Source organism: Heliconius melpomene, chromosome 2 (genome assembly GCF_056956725.1).
Source record: "Heliconius melpomene rosina isolate 202511_hmr_F chromosome 2, ASM5695672v1, whole genome shotgun sequence".
In the NCBI taxonomy this organism is placed as follows: Eukaryota; Metazoa; Arthropoda; class Insecta; order Lepidoptera; family Nymphalidae; genus Heliconius; species Heliconius melpomene.
Genome location: NC_140390.1, coordinates 7,704,561 through 7,720,560, shown reverse-complemented (window position 1 = coordinate 7,720,560; position 16,000 = coordinate 7,704,561). Strand labels below are relative to the sequence as shown.

The 16,000-nt window shown below is 34.7% G+C and overlaps 3 protein-coding genes across 3 annotated transcripts; all 3 read right to left on the bottom strand.

The window, feature by feature from the left end:
• Positions 1-1,313: 1,313 nt before the first annotated feature.
• On the bottom strand, positions 1,314-5,088 carry LOC146540689 (ecdysone oxidase-like). Its single transcript, XM_085205682.1, has 5 exons — positions 4,989-5,088; positions 4,508-4,638; positions 4,063-4,177; positions 3,260-3,984; positions 1,314-1,640 (listed from the first exon to the last, which is right to left on the bottom strand). The coding sequence occupies exons 1-5, from the start codon at positions 5,086-5,088 to the stop codon at positions 1,356-1,358; spliced, it is 1,356 nt and encodes a 451-aa protein (XP_085061808.1). The 3' UTR covers positions 1,314-1,355.
• A 1,886-nt stretch (positions 5,089-6,974) lies between these two features.
• On the bottom strand, positions 6,975-10,312 carry LOC146540688 (ecdysone oxidase-like). The gene is made up of 3 exons (XM_085202478.1): positions 10,087-10,312; positions 9,107-9,240; positions 6,975-8,936 (listed from the first exon to the last, which is right to left on the bottom strand). Exons 1-3 carry the CDS (start codon positions 10,184-10,186, stop codon positions 7,437-7,439), a joined length of 1,734 nt encoding a protein of 577 aa, XP_085058604.1. The 5' UTR covers positions 10,187-10,312; the 3' UTR covers positions 6,975-7,436.
• Positions 10,313-12,991: 2,679 nt separating this feature from the next.
• LOC146540687 (ecdysone oxidase-like) lies at positions 12,992-15,540 on the bottom strand. Its single transcript, XM_085205671.1, has 3 exons — positions 15,444-15,540; positions 14,894-15,027; positions 12,992-14,503 (listed from the first exon to the last, which is right to left on the bottom strand). Exons 1-3 carry the CDS (start codon positions 15,538-15,540, stop codon positions 12,992-12,994), a joined length of 1,743 nt encoding a protein of 580 aa, XP_085061797.1.
• Between the last annotated feature and the right edge of the window lie 460 nt (positions 15,541-16,000).

The following is a 16,000-nucleotide window of genomic DNA, read 5'->3' as shown; positions in this document are numbered from 1 at the left end:
TGCGTTGAGATTGCGTTGAGTTCTGCCACTCAACACGCAATACCAGAAAGTGGGAAGTGTCTTAACACTAGGTTCCCTCTGCCTACCCTGCTGTGTGTGGAATACAGCGTGAGGCTGATTTAATTAAATTAAATTTTTAAGTACTTTTTAATATATTAAAACTAAGTAGTTTGTTTGGTTGAATGCACTAATCTCAGGAAATACTGGTTTGAATTGGAAAATTATTATTGTGTTTGATGTTCTATTTATGGAGAAAATAAGAAAGATAGATCGTTTCGAAGTAACCTTTTATGACTGCGGCCAGAGATACCTCAAGCACCTAAAATGTATGATATTGTAGAACTAGTGTAGAGCTAGATATTAGGAGTAGCCTAAAAATAATATAAAAAAACATCATGTGATGATTAATCGACGTTGGACGGTCCCTACTATATAAATTATCGATCACCTGAAATCCCTTAACCTTCCTTAATTCTCTAAAACATTTACTAATTGATCTCTTATATTCAACTTAGTTTTTTTTTTATTTTTATGAGATTATTATTTAATTTGAAACAAGGACGTACATTTTATGTATTGTTCATTGGCAGAAAATGCTTAAGAACTTGGTATTTAATTTAAATAGTAATAATATTTGTTACTACTTTAAATTTTATATGAGGAGCACGAACTATGAAGCGACAGTTCTGTCATCTAGTGGCATTAACTTAAAACTTTTAACCTACTCATCGTGTCTAATGCGTGCTGCCAAGCCTAAAAAACCAAGCAATAAAAAAGAATTAAAATACATATAATAAAAATATTTTATTTGTAAACGTTAAAAAATTATTGTTTATCTCATTAATTTATAATTGGAGATAATGGGAGAAAAATAAAATTAAATATTATAAAAGCGAAATTAAAAATAGTACCTATTACGTAGTAAAGATTATGTTATTCATGTACGAGGTAAATGAGATTTTAGATTTAATATGCATTATTATAAGAACTATACGATTCTTTAATTATTCCACGTGCCTCTCATATTATATATTGTTTTTTAAAGACTTAAATACTTAAACTCAGAAATTTTATTTTTATTATTTTGTTTTAAATTTAAATTATTTCCATAGTATATAGTTACTTTGTTTTTTATTTAATTAGTTGGAGGAACTTTCCTTTAACTTTATAAAATAAGGTAAGTATTACATTCAGGTAGACAAACAAACTGAAACAACTTTATTCAATGTTAATTTTTTTGTTCACATGCATAAAATTGATTTAAAATTTGTATTATATATGTGTGTGTATGTAATTTTTGTACATAATTTTAAATATGTAATAAAAATATTAAATCAACATTCTTCATTTATGTCTTAACCCCCATTTTTAATTAAGGCTGCAGCTTTTTCGGCCAGCATGAATACAGCAGATCCTATACTGCCTGATATAATGTCGGGCATAGAACTCGCATCCACCACTCTTAGCTTATTTACGCCACGAACGCGCATATTAGTGTCTAGAACGGAACCTATGGAATTTGTGCAACAATAATGAAAATATGTACTCATCATATTCAAAATACAGGGTGAGTCATATTGAACTTTCCGGTTTTGGAAGGACGTTGCACGAAGAAGGGAAGGAGTAGAAGGGTGGGGATGGTGTCATTAGACGCGCCATGACATGCAGTTTTAGTGTGAGCAATGGCTTGGTCGGGACAACATCGTGCGTTCGTAGTTGAAGAGTTTATTAAAAATGGCGGCTCCGTGATCACAACACAGCGTGCGTTCCGTTTACATTTTGCTATTGGTCGACGTGATCCCATTCCCACTGGACCAACAATCAGAAATTGGGTATCAAATTTTAGAGCAACATCATCAGCAATAAAAACAAGACCACAAGGCCGAATTAGGACGTCAACGTCAGCGGAAAACGTGGATAGAGTGCGGGCTTCAATTCAACAATCCCCTCGGCGTTCTGTTCGGAAACATGCCGCTTCACTAGGATTATCTTTCAGTAGTGTCCGCAGAATACTGCATAGAGACCTTAAATTTCACCCATACAAGATTCAGGTAGTGCAAGAATTAACAGTTAGAGACTTAGACACACGAACAAATTTATGCCGCGACATTCAGCAGATCCCCCGCACTGCTGTTTTGATCTTCAGTGATGAGGCACATTTTCACCTCGCCGGAACTGTCAACAAACAGAATTTTCGATACTGGGCTGAGAATAACCCACGAAACCTACACGAACGACCACTTCACAGCCCTCGAGTGACAGTGTGGTGCGCTATTGCAGAGTTTGGTGTGTGGGGTCCCTATTTTTTTGAAGAAGATGGTCAAGTCGTCACAGTTACCTCTGCTCGGTATTGCGACATGCTTGAAACTTTTCTGAAACCGAAATTGGAGGAATTAACGCAGAATCATGACAACGATAACATCTGGTTCCAACAAGATGGTGCTACAGCCCATACATCCAGGCGTTCAATGGAAATCCTGCGACAAATGTTTCCCGGTCATCTCATTTCTTTGCGAGGTGACGTTGGGTGGCCGCCGAGATCACCTGATTTAACCCCCTGCGATTTCTTTCTCTGGGGTTACCTGAAGGAAAAGGTGTACACGCATCGTCCCCGAACCATCGATGAACTGAAGGCTGCAATCACGGAAGAAATCAATGCTATTCCGCTGAATATGACTCGACGAGTAATGGACAACTTCCGGGAAAGGCTTCAGCAGTGTGTGGTCAATGGAGGTAGACATTTACAGGATATCATTTTTAAAACCAACTAAATTAAAACTGCATGTTATGTGCTTTCAAACAATAAAATAATTTTTACTGCATGTCGCTTTGTTTTTAATACACACCTTATTGAAATCGGAAAGTTCAATATGACTCACCCTGTATAACATTTCCAATATTCTTCAGTATTCTTTTCCAGGTACTGACATTTTGGTATATATAAATGTATCAAACCACCTCCGACTCTTCGAAAATAAGTAGAGTTAGCGACATTTGTGAAATCTTGTATACATTTAACACTAAAATCTAAATCACTGTGATTAGACAAAAAACCAGTGTTAATTTTAAGAGGATCTTCAGGGACTAAACTTCGAAGTTGAACTTCACCGTGAGATGTAGGATGGCTTACGGCGAACAGTGTTAATACAACTTCGTGTCCGACACCTGCTGCAATAAGCTCTGCGCACAAAACGTCATTAATATTAAGCACCAAGGAACAAAGGATACGTAAGCCATCAGGACGATTTTTGAAAATTTAATTATGGCCGTGGTAATCTGGTGTGTGCTGGTGTTTATCTATGGATCCAACACCAAAGAAACTTAATATTGGAAAGTTATTTTTATCAGGTTTGACCTCATCAAAAGTTTCTTCTCCCTTCATAGCCAATATTATTGCTAAATGATCTTTTAAGTGCTTTCCTACCGGTAAATCAGATATGACGGGTATACCCAAGTCTTCAAGATGCGCACGTGGCCCAACTCCAGAAAGCATTAACAGTTTTGGACTGTTAAAGACTCCAGCGGACATTATTATTTCTTTTTTGGCATATATGTGGACGGTCGTGCCGTCAGGCTTTGTGCTTCGAACGCCAATTGCATTCTTATTTTCATCAAAAATTATTTTTGTTACTAAAGTATTTTTCATTATAGAGAAGTTCTTTCGATTCTTTATAGGAACCAAAAATGATTCCGCTGCGTTCTGTACAATTCCTTTCGATAACCAGAACATTGGCTGTGTAAAACCTGTTCCATCAACCTGCTCTGAGTTTATATCGTCTACAATCTGGTGCCCCATCTCGTGGAGGGCTTCTAAATATTTAAGTGTATCATTACGGCGATCCTTTGTCACGAGCATTTCGCCAGTTTTACCATGAAATCGTTCATTTTCCGAGTTCAATATTGTATTATCAACGAGATGCTCACTTTTCATAAAATATTGAAGAGTATTTCCCCAAGATAAGGAGTGGTCCCCAGTAATGTTCACTCAACGCTCGTAATCAACAGGAGCTCCTCTATTATAATATAAGTAGTGGATCGTGCTACTTCCACCGAGCACTTTACCAGTTCTCAAATTAAGACGTTTGTTTTCCACATTCTGGGCAGTGTAGCCATCGTCTTCTGTTTCATGTTTCCAATATATTTCTGGATGCAAGTCCGTCACGAAGAGACTAAGAGTCTGAAATAAAAGAAGTATTAGTCATATGTATTATTTTAATAAATTAAAAAAACCAGCTTCATGCCGCACGTAGCAGGGCAGGCATCGAGAACCTCGTGTTAAGACACTCCGGTCCGTTCCCTATTTTCCGCCGAATTCCGGACACATTGCGTGATGAGTGGTGGAACTAAACGCAGCGCTTTAACTCGGAACCAGGGCGAGGAAAATAAAAATAGTAAATATTTAATTCCTCGAATGAGAATGTAACCTTTCGCACTCTCTCATGCTCCTGCGCCAGGACTGGCCTCCTATTATATTTCAAACCTTTTTATATTGATAAATGTGACTTACATCAATGTCGGGTGGATCATCACCCGCTTCTATCAGCAACACCTCGACATCTTCCTGTTCAGAAAGACGATTGGCCACCACACAGCCGGCGGAGCCTGCGCCTACTATTATGTAGTCGTAGCTGGCGTTGTCTAAAATTAATTTTAATTTAGCTTAGGTAGGAACAGGTCTGTAAAATTATTTTACGATATTTTGTATTAGGTTTCTCTTTGTAACTACGATGTATTAAAGCTTAAGTATTTTTAATATCTAAAATCAGTTCTGTTGTTGGATTCTTAAGGAGAACGGAATGTTAACACTACATTTCCCTCTGCCTACCATACTGAGTACAGGAAACTAGATGTAACTTTGAACTGAAAACTGACTTTCGAATTATAAAATTGAAAAACAGGAATTTGATGATAGTACACAAAAATGAATTGAAATTCAAAGCCTTAATGAAGGTGTGTAAAAAAAAGTATTAGTTAAGCAAAGATTTTACCTTTAACATCAGTATGGGCGGGCCACTTACTAGCATCAACGTTAAATGCGAATAAAAATAGGAAAAATCCGAACATTTTCCTCATACCAGTGAAAATCATGCCCACAATGTTATAAAGTAATATATAAGTGAATTGAATGTTCAAAATATACTTTAGCTTTGAACCTAACAAATACTAAACTGGTACAACAACTGATGTTTGTTAAGTATTTATTTCGACTATAATCTTCTTTTAAATCTTAAATTTTAATTACAAATGAATTTTAATTTTTACTAAAGCTATGTTGCGCAATACATTGGTCAAGTACCACCTCTTATTTCATAAAATCAAGTGTTTCGAACATATTTACAAAAAAAATCAGTTTCACGCTGATACCCGCATATAGCACGGAAGGAAGAGAGTCTATTGTTATAACACTCCGTTCTCCACTTTCTGCCGAGGCAAACATCATGTTCACGACATCTGAGCTGAAAAATGAATATACAGTGGTACATTTACTCACTCTTATGGCTTGTCGATTTCTATTTTTTGTATTTTGACAAAATTGTGCCTGATTAACGTAAGAATCATTAATATCGGAATACCCGTTTAATCTCCACAAAGATTTTTTTTTTATTCCAAAAATAAAACACCCAGGTAATTTTTTTTTTTTTCCAAAAGAAAAATAAAAATTTTCATATAACCAAGTTGAACCCTAAACTGTAAATAATCCTAAAAATGTTTAAAGAAGCAAGTATTTTAACGTTATTTAATGTTACAAGGAAGTTATCTGTGCTAAAATAAAACAGTTAAAAAATGATGCGAAAAATTCATGTAGGGGTATTAAAATATCCAAGAGAATATCAATTATAATTTTTAAAATGTTTGTTGGTCGGTTTGTACTCACGCATCTACTGAACTACTGAACCGATTCGAATGTTTTTTTTTCGTTGCGTGTGTATTAGATATTATATTTCCATATCTTCGTTCCGGTGTCGAGGCAAAACGCGGCGAGTTCCCCCACTCAACACGCAATGCCTCTAGAATTTAGCGAAAAGTGGGAAACGGTGTCTAACACTAGATTCCCTCTGCCTATCCTGCCTATGTGTGCGGGATACAGTGTGAAGTGGATTTGATTTTCCAATGCCATATAAAAAATCGAATTCAAGTGACAGGGCTTTACAGGGTACGCGTCAGCGAGTTTTCTAGTATCTATTAAATAAATATTCGTATAGTTCAAGCGGCAAACAGGTTACAGCACGGATATGAGTAAATATTACTTAGTTCCACTTCCGGCACATATCATGTTAGGCAGAGGGAACCTGAGAACCTAATGAACCCCATTAAGACACTTCTATTTCCGACTCTCCGCTGAATTGTTGAGAGAACGCCACGCTTTCCCTATAAATGAAGCTATTAAATATTAAATATTCCGTTGAGGGTCAAACCTGCGTACTCACAATCGTTATATTAGGAGATACTAATATTTCATTTTCCGGGTGGATAATGAACTTTACTTACTCAGATTGTTATGGCGTGGACATAGACCGTAAATCTCTACTATAGCCCCCCTCCCAATTTTCTTAACTCCCTAAGGTAAATAAAACTCATCAAGTATGGCTGGTAACATTTTATTTCTGCTGATAAAGAACACACTTTCAAAACCTTATAGTAATTATTTAACAATTTGCATACGACACAAGATTTCGATATATTGTTCTATTCTATCATAAGACTAAGCTACAAACTTTTGAATAGAAATTTAAATGAAAAAAAAAAAAAAAAAAATTTTATCACTTAGTTTAGTTGTTGGAGCTATTTTATGGAAATAACTAGAAATTTGATAATTTTCTTTTTTAATATAAATAAATTTTCTATGTTTCATCGATATAAATATAAATAATAAAATAATAGTTACGCCAATCGATCTATGAAACGACACTTCATATTCGCAAAATGAGGAAAAAATAAGAATGTTCACAATTTAATATTTCTTGTGGCAATTTTTGTATCATTTAGAATGATTGTTATGTGTGCAAAAAGATTAGAACTAATTTATAAATATATGAGATTCCTGACGCATATGTTATTTACTTTTCAGTTTACCAATAAACTGACAAAATGGCGGATTTTAAATTATATCTTTATTAACCTTATTTTACTATATAGGTACCAAAACCATTTACTGGTGTATTATAGGAGCTTATAATTGGTAAGCTAAGAACAATCAGAGGAGATACGAGTAGGTACATATAAGGTTTTTAATACACCTACAGTTCTCGCCAGTGTCAGCTTTCATAATATTTCTTTCACAGCTTCGAACATACATATGCAAGTACTTCATTCCATGTTTTGTTAACTTAGGAAATGGATTGGATTAGATCTAAAATAAAGATTGTTAAAAACTTTTCACAATTTTTATTCTTAATATTTATTCCTAAATTAATATTTATTCCTAATTAATATTTTTAAATATCTCTCTTAATTAAGTCGGCGGCTTTTTCTGCTAGCATAAATACAGCAGATCCAATACTGCCTGATATGGTGTCAGGCATAGAACTGGCATCCACTACTCTTAAATTGCTTACGCCATGAACACGCATGTTACTGTCTAGAACAGAACCTATAGAATTTGTGCAACAAGAAAGGAAGTATGTATTCATCATATTCAAAATATAGCACTTCCAGTAGTCATCACTATTATTTGCCAAGTGCTTACATTTTGGTAAGTTCAAATGTATTAAACCACCTCCGACACTTTGAAAGTAGGTGCTGTTAACGACACTAGCGAAATCTTGAATACATTTAACAATAAAATCTAAATCACTGCGATTCGATAAGAAACCAGTGTTAATTTTAAGAGGATTTTCGGGGTTTGAACTTCGAAGTCCAACATCGCCATGAGATGTGAGATGGCTTGCGGCGAACACTGAAAACATAACTTCTCTCCCCGTTCCAGCTGCAATAACATCCTGGCAAATAGCGTCACTTATGTTGAACACCAAGGAACAAAGAATACGTAAGCCCTCGGGATGATTCTTGAAAAGTAAACTATGGGTGTGATAATCTGGAGTGTGCTGGTGTTTATCTATGGCCCCAGCACCAAAGAAACTCGGAACTGGAAATTGCTTTTTTTCACGTTTAAAAGCATCAAAATTTTCTTCTCCTTTTAGAGCCAATATAATTGCTAAATGATCTTTTAAGTTCCTTCCTACCGGTAGGTCAGATATGACGGGTATACCCAAGTCTTCAAGATGGGCACGTGGCCCAATGCCAGAAAGCATTAATAGTTTTGGACTGTTAAAGACTCCAGCGGATATGATTATTTCTTTTTTGGCAAATATGTTTACGACTGTACCATCAGGCTTCCTACTTAGTACGCCGATTGCAATTTTGTTTTCGTCAAAAATAATTTTATTTACTAAAGTATTTTTCATTATGAAAAAGTTCTTGCGATTCTTTATAGGAACTAAGAAAGATTCCGCTGCATTCTGCGGGATTCCATTCGATAACCAAAACATAGGCTGTGTAAAGCCTGTTCCATCAACCTGTTCTGCGTTTAAATCTTCTACAATCCGGTGCCCCATCTCGTGGAACGCTTCTAAATATTTAAGTGTGTCATTACGACGGTCTTTAGTCACAAGCAATTCGCCATTTTTACCATGAAAACGTTCATTTTCGGAGTTAATTATATTGTCATCTAGAAGATGTTCACTTTTAATAAAATATTTAAGACTATTTTCCCAAGACAATGATTTATCTCCAGTTATGTTTACCCAATTCTCGTAATCAGCAGGAGCCCCTCTATTATTATATAAATAGTGAATGGTGCTACTTCCACCCAGAACTTTGCCTGTTCTTAAGCCTAAACGTTTGTTTTCTAGATTCTGGGCAGTGTAGCCATCGTCTTCTGCCTCATATTTCCAATATATTTCTGGATGCAAATCCGTTACGAACAGACTTAGAATCTGAAATATAAGATACGGTTGTATTTTCATACATATTAATGAAATATTTTTTTATACCTCCAGAAATCAAAGCGGAAAATGGAGAACGGAGTGTCTTAACACTAGATTCCCCTACATATCTTACTGTGTGCAGGATACAGCGTGAAACTGATTTTATAAACAATACTTACGTCAGTGTTATCAGGTGGATCGCCACCCGCCTCTATCAGCAGCACCTCGACATCTTCCTGCTCAGAGAGGCGATTGGCGAGGAGACAGCCCGCGGAGCCAGCGCCTACTATGACGTAGTCGTAGCTGGCGTTGTCTAAAAAAACCATGTTTGCTTTAGCTATACTATACATTTACAGATGTAAGCAGTAAGGAATATAGGAGAACGAAGTGTCTTTAGGTTTGCATTAGATTATCTCTGCATATATTGCTGTATATGGCAGATAAGAGATTTTTTTTCACTATATCTAAATATGTCGCCTCGGCGCAATGTTTTCTTCGGTTCCCATTCGGGGGAATGAAATATTTGATATTTTTATTTCCTCTCTCTGGTATCGAGGAATAGAGCGGCGTTGAGGTCCACCACTCAACAGGCATTGTGCTCAGAATTCGGCAAAAAGTAGGAATCGAATATCTTACACTATTCCAGGTTCCCTCTGCCTATACTGTTATGTTAGTAATACAATGCAAAGCAAAACAATATAATTTGAAATATAATCATCATGATATGAAATTTTGTGTGTAAACAACAGCTATCATTTAAATTTTATGCAAATTAAAATTGCGTCATCGCTGACATGTCATGGATAAAAAACTTAACTAACACAATTTAGTAGAAATTACCAGAGAGAATTAAAATCAAATTAAATCAGCTTCATGCTGTATCCCGCACACAGCAGTGTGCCTACACTGAGGGAAACTGGTGTTAAAACACTCCGTTCCTTACTTTCCGCCGAATTCTTCGAGGCATTGCGGTTGAGTGGCGAAATTCAAATTCAAATTTCAAAGAAATGAAAATATTAAGATATAATAATTCATTCCCTCGAGCGGAGATCGAACTCACAACCGTCGCGTTACAATCACACCATTATGCCCACAGCTTCTAATCATTTATCATTTATTTAAAAAATGTATAGTTATTTAAATAAAAGTATAATTTTACCTTTGACATCGGTATGGCCGGGCCATTTACTAGCTTCAACAACGAATATAAACAACAAAAACCCGAATATATCTCTTGTTGTACGAAACATTATCTCCATATACTGTTCAAAGATTCAAATAATCAATGCACTTTTAAATATTTATTTATTTAACATTAATTTTCTATATTTTATTAATATTGGTATTGTCTGCAGCTCATATACTAAACTATGAACTTGGTGGGTATGGTGACTGGTATTTATTATATGAACCAAAAGGTAGTAGGTAGTTTAGTTTTTTGTACTAAATAATCTACTTTGAAATCAAAATTTTTAATTACAACTTAATTTTAAAGCGTATGTAGTTATAATTTTTTTTCTCGAGTAGTATTATACATTTTTGCATTAAATGAAATGGTTCCGTATAAGAAATATTAAATGTCAGTGTAAATTCTAATTAAATTCAAATAAGAATAAAATCAACTTCACACCGTATTCCGCAAACAGCAGGGTAGGCAGCGGGAATCTAGTATTAAAACACTCCGTTCCCTACTTTTCGCCGAATTCTATGAGATGTGTTGTGTGTTGAGTAGCGGAACTTAATGCGGCGCTTTCGCTCGACATTAGAGCAAAGAAATGAAAATATTAAATATTTTATTTCCTTGAGTGAGGATCGAACCCACAACCAATCACGTTTACAGTACTTGCACCACGACTGGCCTCAAAAAATTAAAGAACTGTAAAAAATAAACACCATTTCCATCTTTAAGTGTAAATGATAGGAATATTAACAGATACTTAGCACGTATAATTAATTTCCATACAATATTGTCATCGATACAATTTTGATTCTTACTTAATTCGAAAAAAAAAACAATTGTAAGTATTACGTTCGTATCGATCATTGTTTTTTTTAAGGTATAAATATCTATATATTAATGCCTGAAAAAAAAAAACAATGATTACATAGGCACTTGGATAAGTATGAAATTTAGACGATTATTCTTTTTATAGAATGGGGCAAAATAAAATTTGAAAAATAAAATAAGTTTTTAAAATAATAATCGAATGACGTACATTTGAAATGTTGAACCCTAAACCATAAAAAATGCTAATGAAGATGTTTTGTGAAGTAAACATATAATATTATAAAAATATTTAAGGTACATATGAAAAAAGAACACATCTAGCATTTTACGACTTCAAATTAATTATTCATTTTTATTACACTTATTTTGTACATAATAAAAATTAAATATCCGTATAAAATTATGCTACTTAAATAAAGACAGATGTATAGTTTATAAACGATTAACGAACTTAGATAAATGCATTTTAATTGTAGAGGTAAGAGGGTCGTCATTTTTTTTTCGAACATGAGGTTAATGCTGTTAGCTCTATTGGTTTTTACAACGACAGCGGTTGATGATGAAAAGCAAGCACTACGTGGCTGCCTGTGAGGAAGTTGACGACTGTAAGGGCGCCCCCTGCGAGAGTCGAACCTCGGCTTGGCCTCGGCCGTCGAGCGGACTGGGCAGCGGGGCCACTAGGTCGTCAAAGAAGCTGTAAAATTATGGAATTTTAGTGAACACTAAGCTTAATAACGATTTGCTTTATAATAAAAGTGCATGAAGGCGTGAAGGTTTATTTTTATAACAATACAAAGAGGCCTTCGTAGCACAACTGACCAATGACTATAAACGAGATGGATCTCGGTTCGTATCCTATTCGAGAGAATGATTCATTATCAGTCTCTCGTTCTCGTAATAAGACGAAGGGCGGCGTTGGGTTCCGCCATTCAATACGCATTGTCTCAAAAATTGAGCGGAATTTGGGAACGGAGTGTTTTAATAATTGATTCTCTCTGCCTATCTTGCCATATGCGAGATGCAGCGTGAAGCTAAAAAATAAACATAATTATAATTCGTCGAATTACAAGTCGCAAATGGATTAAGGAATTCGGCGGAAATAAAATTTATACATGTTGGCAGCATTGTGGCAAACATTTAATAAAGTTGGGTAATATTTTAGTTTAGTTGAGTTTATTTCATTTAACCTGGATATTTAGATAATTTTAGCAACCTATATAGGTAATATAATAATTTTATTTTCTTATTTAGTGCCGTATATGTAGGGTAGTTTAATGTAATTTAAAAATTTATAATATTTAAAAGTTTCGAGGCGAAAAAGATTATTGTAAATAGTTAACTTAGCAAATATATTGAAGTGTATTGTTTGTTTACGAGCTGCAAGTGCGGCGTCAGGGGAATGTGTCTTTATACATTGTTAACTATGTATAATCAATTTTTATTTATTCATAATGTCTTTTTTTTCATATTTAAATTGCTTAAATAAATAATTCGTTAAGAAACTTAAGTTAAGAAACAATTTTTTTTCTATACTTTCTTATATATGGTTGTTATTTGTTCCGTCACTCAACGCGGAATGCCTCCTGAATTCGGTGGAAAGTTCGTTTATTTGTTAAAAAGAATTAAAATATTTTTTTAATAATTTTTATTTATTTAATATTTTTTTGTATAATAATAACATTTAAGTACAACTGTATTATACAACTTCTTCTTCTTCCTGGCATTAATCCCGGCTATTACCAGGGTCTACCTTCCTACTCAACCTACTCCACTTTGCACGGTCATCGGTTCATGCAGATTCATCAAACATGCATTATGTCTAGATTTATACGGAAAGTTCCGTTAACGGACGGAAGTGCATTAAGGCGGGAATAATATACTATGAATAATATATCTTTGATGTATATATATATATATATATATATATATATATATAATGGCATGGAATATACAATTCGTATCGATATTTACTTTTATTACTTGTAGACATTTTATCATGTTTTTTAAAGTTATCTATATTCCTCTTTTGGTAGGTAATTGTTATTTCAATTAATTCTTAATTAATATTTTTAGCGTCATGCTTAATTAGATCTGCAGCTTTTTCTGCTAGCATAAACACAGCAGTACCAATACTGCCTGACATGATGTCAGGCATGGCGCTTGCATCCACAACTCTTAATTTATTCACGCCACGAACACGCATGCTAGAGTCCAAAACAGAACCTATAGGGTTTGTGCAACAAGTAAGGAAGTATGTATTCATCATATTCAAAATATAGCATTTCCAATAATCTTCAGTATTTTTTATCAAGTGTTTACACTTTGGAAAGTCGAAATATATCAAACCACCTCCAACACTTTGAAAGTATGTGCTGTTAACAACTTTAGTGAAATCTTGAATACTCTTAACAATAACATCTAAATCGCTGCGATTCGATAAGTGACCAGTGTTAATTTTGAGAGGATCTTCAAAATTTGTACTTCGAAGTTCAACATCGCCGTGAGATGTGAGATGGTTTGCAGCAAATACTGAAAATACTATTTCCCTCCCCATTGCAGCCGCTGTAAGCACCCTGCATACATCGTCACTTATTTTAAAAACTGAGGAGCAAACGATACGCAAGCCATCAGGATGATTTTTGAAAATTAAACTATGGCTTTGATAATCTGGAATGTGCTGGTGCTTATCTATTGCTCCAAAACCAAAAAAAGTTGGAACTGGAAAATGTATTTTATCTCGCTTAAAAACATCAAAGGTTTCTTCTCCCTGTAAAGCTAATATAATTGCTAAATGTTCTTTAAAGTTCTTGCCTACTGGTAAATCAGATATTACGGGTATTCCAAAGGCTTCAAGATGGGCACGTGGCCCAACACCGGAAAGCATCAAGAGTTTTGGACTGTTAAAGACTCCAGCAGATATGATTATCTCTTTTTTGGCATATATGTTCACGTTCGTGCCATCAGGCTTCGTGCTTTGAACACCAATTGCATTTTTATTTTCATCAAAAATTATTTGGGTCACTAAACTTTTTTTCGTTATAAAAAAGTTTCTTCGATTCTTTATAGGAACCAAGAATGATGCTGCTGCATTCTGTGGAATTCCTTTTGATATCCAAAACATAGGCTGTGTAAAGCCTGTCCCATCAACCTGCTCTGCGTTTAAATCTTCTACAATCCGGTGCCCCATCTCGTGGAACGCTTCTAGATATTTAAGAGAGTCATTACGCCGATCTATTGTCACAAGCATTTCCCCATCTTTGCCATGAAAGCGTCCGTTTTCAGAATTCATAATTTTATCATCAAGAAAACGTTCACTTTTAATATAATATTTAAGACTATTTTCCCAGGAAAATGATTCATCTTTGGTTATGTTCACCCAATGTTCATAATCAGCCGGAGCCCCTCTAGTATTAAATAAATAGTGAATGGTGCTACTTCCACCGAGCACTTTGCCTGTAATGTAACTTAAGTGTTTCTTTTCAAAATTTTGGGCAGTGTAACCATCGTCTTCTGTTTCATGTTTCCAAAATATTTCTGGATGCAATTCTGGTACTAACAGACTGAGAATCTGAAATGTTAAACATGACATATTATAGATATTGTTACATGTGTACAAAGGAAAAGGAAAAGACTTCCTTGGTGTAAGTTTAATTTTAAATTGTTTAACATAACAACTGTTCCCAACCAACCTATAATAATAATAGTGCAAAGTCCGTTGTTAACGCATGTAAAATTGTTAAATTTATTTATTCATGCATCCGGTAGGGTGGTTGGGGGATAGAAGCTGGTGTTTAAGTACTCTCTCATATCGGCGTTGCGACCCCAACTCCAGCGACCCAATACCCCAGAATTCGGCGGAAGGATCAAAATGGAGAGTGTTAACATTACGTTTCGAGGTCCCCTCTTTCTACCCTGCTATTTGTGAGGCACAGCGTGTTCTAACAGAAAAAATCCTTACATCAATATCATCAGGTGGATCATCGCCCGCCTCTATCAGCAGCACCTCCACGTCTTCCTGCTCAGAGAGGCGATTGGCGAGAAGACAGCCCGCAGAGCCGGCGCCTACTATAACGTAGTCGTAGCTGGCGTTGTCTAAAATGAAGTGTATGCTATTATATATACATATATAAACAAGAGTAAATAAGTTAGGAGAACATAGTGTCTTTACGTTCGGGATTCTATGGATATCTAGTTATATGCTGAAAATGTGTGATTTTTTTTGCTAAATATGTAAGTTGAAAATAGGTATATGTATAATTTGATGATTTTATATAAACAACTTTAGCTTCACGCTGAATCCCTGATGTAGCAGGGTCAGCAGATAGAACCTTGTGTTAACTTGTTCCGTTCCTCACTTTCGTACGACGACGACGTAACTCAATGCGTAACTCAACTCCGCGCTTGGCCTTGTATACGAAGCGAAGATATAAACAACTTGCATCCTCTATGTTCCTTCGGCGAACAGAAAACCAATATTTATAAGCAAAATTATTATTTATTATATCTACCTTTAACATCTGTATGGGCAGGCCACTTATTGGCGCCAACGGCAAATACACATAAAAATAGCAGGAACTCGATTATATTCCCTCTTGTAGGAGACATTTTGTCTATATATTTAACGATTCAATTTAAATATAAACAATACTTTATCCATATTTAATATAAATATACTAAATACTAGCTAGCTAATGCACCTATTTGAGTTTGATCGTAATAGATATGGAGCCGTTACGCGTAGTGACTGCTATTTATTATATTTTTACTAAAATTAATCTATCTTAAAATCAGCATTTTTAAATAAAACTGAAATTTAATGTCCATGTTTCGTATCAAAAGTATGAAATATTAGTGTAAAAAACTCATTAAATGCCATGAGTGAAGTAAATTTTCTTTATCATATTATAAAATCTTCTGCGTCTCTTGCAGGAAAAACAATAGAAAAATCGCAAAATACGTCTGTGCACCTAAATAGAATATTAGCATAAATTAAAATAACATAAAATTGAAGCGAATTATGAACAAGAATTATGAAGCAAAAATCCTGTTTATAAACGCCTAGTAT